This window comes from Corylus avellana, chromosome ca3 (genome assembly GCF_901000735.1).
Source record: "Corylus avellana chromosome ca3, CavTom2PMs-1.0".
Taxonomy (NCBI): domain Eukaryota; kingdom Viridiplantae; phylum Streptophyta; class Magnoliopsida; order Fagales; family Betulaceae; genus Corylus; species Corylus avellana.
In genome coordinates, this window is record NC_081543.1 from 4044522 (window position 1) to 4051741 (window position 7220).

The 7220-nt window shown below is 36.0% G+C and overlaps 1 protein-coding gene across 1 annotated transcript; it reads right to left on the bottom strand.

Moving 5' to 3' along the window:
- Positions 1-3651: 3651 nt before the first annotated feature.
- On the bottom strand, positions 3652-6344 carry LOC132175551 (carbonic anhydrase 2-like). The gene is made up of 9 exons (XM_059587523.1): positions 6304-6344; positions 5842-5908; positions 5317-5475; positions 5058-5106; positions 4820-4936; positions 4498-4551; positions 4308-4393; positions 4070-4175; positions 3652-3955 (listed from the first exon to the last, which is right to left on the bottom strand). The coding sequence occupies exons 2-9, from the start codon at positions 5892-5894 to the stop codon at positions 3791-3793; spliced, it is 789 nt and encodes a 262-aa protein (XP_059443506.1). The 5' UTR covers positions 5895-5908; positions 6304-6344; the 3' UTR covers positions 3652-3790.
- Positions 6345-7220: the final 876 nt, after the last annotated feature.

Sequence of the window (7220 nt, forward strand, 5' to 3'; positions counted from 1 at the left end):
CGTCAGAAAATGTCATTTTTTTTGTAGTGTATTATAGGCCAGACTGCAGACTCAATCTCAAAAACCCACACTTGAAGGCAATCAATATTGATTAATTAGTATCATGTTAATAGTTGTAGAAATAATGTAACTTCAATATATAGCAACATAATCGTAATTTCATTTGTCAATGGCAATCATAAAAGATGTTTTACTTGTGACAATAGGAACAGGTTCAATATATATACCAATATTGATGAGTTCAAAAGTGATAATCATGTCATGTTCAACAGTAATATTAATAATGTTTAACAATAATAATAGATGATAATAAGAATTGTGCTTGTCCAATAGTAATAAAAACTGTGTTCGATCAGCAGTAATAAGAACTTTGCAGTAATAATAATTACAAATCCATCGTCTGCCATATGATCTTATTAAGAATTCAACAAAGGCTCTTAATTAAGTGAATACTATTTTCCTCTTCTCATTTTTCCTGGAAATGAAACAATAAAAGAAGAGAATATTTGTCTTGTCATGACATGAAAGAAAACGTGGAGTACTTTTGTGGTTGTAATATTAGAAACATATTAATTAATTAGCATATATTGGGTCTTCTTTTTTCTTTTCGTGATTTGCATGGCCGGCCGTTGTGTCAACGTTAGTCAATGATGTTTTTATTGTTTTGTACGTGGTGTTTTTATAGTCAATATTGGATACTGAATTATTGGGTTTCCCTAGTGACCCCCAGCTGGAACTGATCATTGAATTTTAAGGTTTATTTTTTCTTCAAACACATATCATTCACATGATGATGTCTCTCGTTGGATCATTTAGAAAATAAATATTAAAAGATATGAAATCCAAGAGGGTAAAATCTTTGGTCTCAGACCTGAAATGATGATCGATGATTCCTTGGTAGCATATATACTAGCATATATGACAACAAAAGGCAAAGACCTTAGACCTCTGATCTGTACCAAAAAGCAAGGATGAGCTTTGAGTACCTTTTGGAAATTAGTCCTTTTTTTTTTCTTTGTAGGTAAGGTAACAATATTGTGGTCCATTAGCAGCTCTTGTTATGTTTTTGTATCTTTTCGCTTGGGGGCTGCATTTGTTTGCACTACTCCACAGTCTAGCTAGTGCATGCGCACAAGCTTTATCTTGTTTTAATTTTTAGCTATTTAATTTAACTAGAAATTTAGATAAACCAGTGAGACAAATAAGTTGGCTTCTTATAATTTGTCATCTTATATATATATATTTTTTGTCTCCTCTTTTTTAGACACGAACATGTGAGATGGGCTTCTATACTCGAACAGGGGCCATGGGGGTTCTGTCCGGGCATGCAGGACCCTTGTTACTTGGCAGTACTTGATAAGAGGGGATCCGGATCCTCGATCTCATCATAGCCTCTCCAACTTGAACAAATCATAAGCACTACTCTTCAAAGATAATTAAGGATGTTTAACATTGTTAGAATATATGGAAAATATATTATATTTTTCATATATTTTATAATTATGCTGATATTGAAATATTATCTATTTATAGATTGATTATAATCATATATTGAGATTGTAATCAAATCAAGGGGATTTGATTACCAAACTTGTATTTAGACATTACCCTATAAATATGAACTTTTGTATTGTAAATAAATCAAGTTAATGAGCACAATGTAGTCCTTAGGAGTATTCTGAGGGGTGGACATATGTATCTAACACCGAATCACTCATAAGTTCTTTGTGTTCATTCTCTTTCTTACTTCCACTATTATTCCCACATCATCATTATTTTAACATGGTATCAGAGCTATTTGCTTACGCCAGTCAATCTAATGGTCCTATGAACTATATATTTTTCTTCAATTTATTGTCTGTTTCTTAGAAAAAAAAAAAAAAAAAACAGATTTACAGCACACACGGCTGCTTCCCATGTTTGCACACTGCCACTTGCCGCCAAAGGCAATCTGGACGTCGTCCTCTCATCCGATGGCCAGTTCGCTCTCTTTGGCTCCTTGGGACGGTGAGCTCCGCCTCTGGGATCTCCAGGCCGGGGTCTCCGCCTGCTGTTTTGTGGGTCACACCAAGGACGTCCTCTTTGTGGTGTTCTCCATCAACGACCATCAGATCGTGTCCGCCTCCCGCGACCGCACAATTAAGCTTTGGAATACCCTTGGCGAGTGCAAGTACACCATTCATGAACGGGACGGGCACAACGACTGGGTCTCTTGCATGCGCTTCAGCCCCAACACGCTCCAGCCCACCATCATCGTTCATCGGCCAATCACTGTGTTGAGAAGCTACTGATCTACCCATTGCCGTCAATCTCCTTATTCGCCGACCACATCACCAGCTTCCACGCCGTCTAGATCTGTCCGCCAACACATGCCGGCGAGTCCCTCTGGTCTCCTTGGAAACCCCCAAATCCGAATCAGTGTCTGCTCTCAACTATGCTCACAAGTTCTCCAATGCACATGCCCACACCAGATCATATCCCGCAAGTGCACATGAATGCATTACACCGGATTCTCATCAAGAGTTAGAATCTTGCCAGTTACACCAAGATACTTGTTGTGCTACCCACACTAGATCAAAAAAAAGAAAGTGCTGTGTGTGGCGTGGAGTGAGGAGAGAGAAAAGAAAGAGAAGAAAAGGGAGAAAAGAGAAGGTACGTGTTAGCCATGTGAAAAAAAAGAGGAAGCAGTCCAAGTGAACCACATCATGCGCGCCACGCGTCGGTCAGGTTCAGTGCGCCGATTTGATAACCACACAAGTGGGTTCATTTTCTTTTTATTTTTGGCCCAAGTCGGCCCCTTTTATTTTTGGCCCATATCGGCCCTTTTTATTTTTAGCTCATTGTCAGCCTGGCCCATTGTCGGCCATTTTTGAAGTTTGGCTCATTATCAGCCTTGGCCTGTTGTCGGCCCCTTTTGAAGTTTGGCACGTTGTCAGCCCTGGCCTGTTGTCGGCCCATTTTGAAGTTTGGTTCGTTGTCAGCCCTGACCCGTTGTCGGCTCATTTTGGAGTTTGGCCCGTTGTCGGGCCTTTAGAATTTGCATTCACCAACCACTTGCCACTGTCGCTAGCCACCCGCCAGCCTCTATTTCCTTCGGCAGTCGCCACTATCTACGACTCGTTCTCGGCCTTTGCCACCGCCATCATTAGTGTTTCAGATTTCAAACTCAAGGTTCCATAATATTCCACCTTGAGTTTGAGGGAAGATGTTAGAAGATATGGATATATTTTTCATATATTCCATAATTATGTTGATATTGAAATATTATCTATTTATGGGTTGATTATAATCATATATTGAGATTGTAATCAAATCAAGGGGATTTGGTTACCAAACTTGTATTTAGATATTACCCAATAAATAGGAACTTTTGTATTGTAGACAAATCAAGTTAATGCGCACAATGTAGTCCTTAGGAGTATTCTGAGTGGTGGACGTAGGTGTCTAACACCGAACTACCTGTAAGTTCTTTGTGTTTATTCTCTCTCTTGCTTCCGCTATTATTTTCACACCATCATTATTTCAACAAACACAACTCTGTTTCAAACTTTTTCATGCCAGGGCAGGGCTGTAACAACCATACTATATTAATATATAAGCACATTAATTTCAGGAAGCAGTGATATTGGAGGGGGGCAACAAAAGTCAACATGCAAAGAGAAAGAGCTGCTGTATATGCTTTATTTAGTGGATAATACTGTCCACGATCGAAGCCAATTAAATACAGTAGCAAATACATATATATATGAAGTAAAACAGCAATCTGACATAATACAGTAATTCAGATTCGTCATGCGGGGAGGTGAGGTGAAAAGTGACACTCAAATTCCCAGCGCTCGAAAGTTCCATTAACAAAATTATAGTAGCCACCCATCAGCCGTAGCCTCTTGCTTGCCACCGCCTTCTGGACATATGGATAACTCAGTAAATTCATCAGTGACAAGTCCACTGACTCCTGCATAATACACATACACACACAACTATGTTTAGCTTTGTTCAATTAAATTACTTGATTTTGTTTTTTGGAGTCATATATGATTAGGTTTGAAGAACAAGATGGAAATACAACCTTTTCACAATGTTCACATTGTTTCTCAAATGGCAAATGGCCAAACTTTGCAATGACCTTCGCCTTGGCAGGTTTACCAATTTTGACCCATTCGTCGATGAAGTCACTGCACATCAATATCATCACAGTTGGATATGGATGAAGTAAGTTAAGCAATATTTGAGAAGAAATTTCTTCATATCTTTGATCAAATAATCAAGTGTTTGTCAAATTAAGTTTAATGTAAAAAGGGCCTTACTAGGGAGCAGAGCCATCCTCAGGATGAGACATAAGCCTCTTTATCCCCCCGCAACGACTATGTCCAATCACCAGGATATTTGGTACCTACGGGATTTTTATTTCTTTTTAACACTTGGATATCATAGTATAAAGGAAAATAAAAGAAACACAAGAAGAAAATTTGGACGTATAAATGAATGAAACTCCACCTCAAGAGCTTTGATGGCATATTCAATGGCTGCGCCAGCGCCAGAGTATCTCAGCTGTGCATGCAGTAGGATTCGAGAATATGAAATTAGTTATATATATTAGCAATCTAAACGAATTATCTTAGCAATCTAATATAATTAGTTATATCGTGCCGACCCAGACTATTTATATTAGCAATCTAAATGAATATTCAATTAGTTATATTCGTGGTATTTTTGTTTCATTAAAAGTGTAAAGATAATAATACCCTTCAAATATAACTAGGAATCAGGTACTTAACATTTAATGTAAGTTGGGCAAGAATTTATGTGAGAAATTAACCTGGTCAAATGGTGGAACCATGTTGGCAATGTTGCGGACCATGAAGGCATCCCCAGGTTGGAAATTCAGGATATGAGAGGGGCAAACTCGAGAGTCTGAGCAGGCGAATACCAGAAACTACACCATAAATTAAGACCAGTAATTAATCTTGCTTAAATCTTATACATAATTAAGATTTGATGATGGTTTTAATCACAGAAATACATATTAAGGTGGCTTTTTTTAATCCTAACAGTACCTGAGGCCACTGGCCATGGGCAAGACGATTGTACAATTCTGGATTCTTGCTGCAGAAATCAAACCAAAGAAAATAAAGATTAAAAAAAAGAAAAGGTAGTAGATTTACAAGTTGGCCTTGCAACTGCATCTCCGTGCAAGAGAATTGGTATAGAAAAACCATCTGCTTTTGTAATTTTGGTCAAAAAAATGTTATCAAAGTTTGGTTATGGAAGGAAGAAAAGCAGTTAATTTGAAAATGGCAGACAATAATCTCGTACTCAAATTTGTTGGTCTTGAAGTATCTAAACCCTTCTGTAATCATCTGAACTGGGTCTTTTTGAACATGGTGATCAAAGCCATTGAGATCTGTCCCTTGCAGCTCGGCTGCCAGTTTCTCAATTTTTGCAGCCGTCACTTCATCGAGGCCATTCTGCTCACTGCAGCCAAGTACAATAGCCAGAGTCAATAATTCATAATTCGATGCATAGTTTATAAACGTTATCTTTTGTTCATATCCTATTTTATTTGAAAATCTTTTCAACAAATTATCAGTAATTGTTAACATGTCCAATTAGTTAGCCCTTAGAATGCGATGCCCTGCAGCTTCATGGATGACAAATGCATTGCTTTCTCTTTGTAATTTGTAAATATTGTGTTTACAAAGTCGATGGCAATTAACGGTTGTATTTCTATCATCATTACATAATAATATTTATTAGATGACGCCAAATACGTTAAATATTTAATTGAAATAGGAGGTGAATATTGGAGTAATATCAGATGATATATTTTGATAATATCACCTAAGAAACCTCTTCAATCCTTCAACCGCCACCTCCAATGACTGCTTCGCCATATGTGTGCCTTCTTCTGCAAATTCAAAAATGTAAATTAAAAGATGAAAATATATATACAAATTTTGGTAGTTAATTTATGTTTTAAATAAAAGAGTTCCACTGTGAACATTCTAATTATTATTTTTAATAAAGTGTTAGCTTTTATCATCTTAGCTTATAAATTAATGAAATACAATAAATAAATAAAAATTAAGAATATTTACAAAAAAAAAAAAAATGATAAAATCGGAACCATTTAACTAAAAATATATATCACAAAAAAGAAAAATGTTTACATGCACTAAAAACTTAGAATAAGTTTATAAGAAGAATAAGAATTTGTCTAAAATGGAAATCGAAATGAAAATATAACATAAATGGTGAAGCACACATGCATGTGATACTCAGAAAATTAACAAGTGAACACACCGTTAATTTGTAAGGATTCTTGCTTCAAATATTTGGTAGAATTAGCTGCCTGAGTGCCTCTATTTATAAGCCAATTAAGTCTATGCTTTTAACATGCCTCATCAGAAAATTCAACACAAGAAAACAATAATTTAATATACCACGTTTAATTTGCCTAAAACAAAATAAAATTAATCCTATCTCTTTCATTTTTGGTCCATGGCAATTATAAAAATACAACCACGTACGTCTCTATCTCTTTATTTGACGTGTTGCTGTGGTACCACACTAATTCACCCACGTTTATAACATCTTCTTGTGCATGGACAAAATATCTATAGACTGAGTTTATATGGAACCCATCTCTTTGCAGTACGAGTAGGTGGTTGGGTCGCCCATGATTTATTTGGACATCACATGCAAGTTTTATATAGACTCTCTCACATGCAGTCTACTTCATAACAATTTGGACAAAAAATTGTTAGAAATTTGAATCGCTACTAATCTATTAGTAAAACCATCGAGAAAAAATGCTGAGCAATGCTATCTACTACATTTTTATCTCACAATTATTTTATAATGCTGACAGCCTGACATGCATGGCAGTCTGACCAACCCTTGAATTAATTATTATTTAAAAAATAATCAAAGATTAGTTGAGACTCCCAGTGAAATAAAAATGTCTAAAATGATGTACATAAAGTTTGATATACTTTATTTCCTGCTTTTAATTAGTGAAGTTGGAGAAGAAAAAACAATCACACTTGAATGTCAATAATTGGGGAGGCTCTACATTTTTGTGGAAGACATCCTCCAATATTGATATTGAGCTACTGTGACGAGCTTCACCAGATCACTTTGGTGCAACTATACCTTTTTTTTTTTTAAAAAAAAAAAAATTCTTTTTTCTCTGAGCTGAAAAAAAAAAGAAAAAAAAA

What these genes read in the sequence shown, in the direction of transcription:
- LOC132175551 (XM_059587523.1), bottom strand. Translation starts at nt 5,894, where the DNA reads ATGGCGAAGCAGTCATTGGAGGTGGCGGTTGAAGGATTGAAGAGGTTT. An exon ending in GGATTGAAGAGGTTTCTTAG is followed by an intron (nt 5,476 to 5,841) that starts GTGATATTATCA and finishes ACTTGGCTGCAG; the next exon opens with TGAGCAGAATGGCCTCGATG. An exon ending in TGGTTCCACCATTTGACCAG is followed by an intron (nt 4,552 to 4,819) that starts GTTAATTTCTCA and finishes CTGCATGCACAG; the next exon opens with CTGAGATACTCTGGCGCTGG.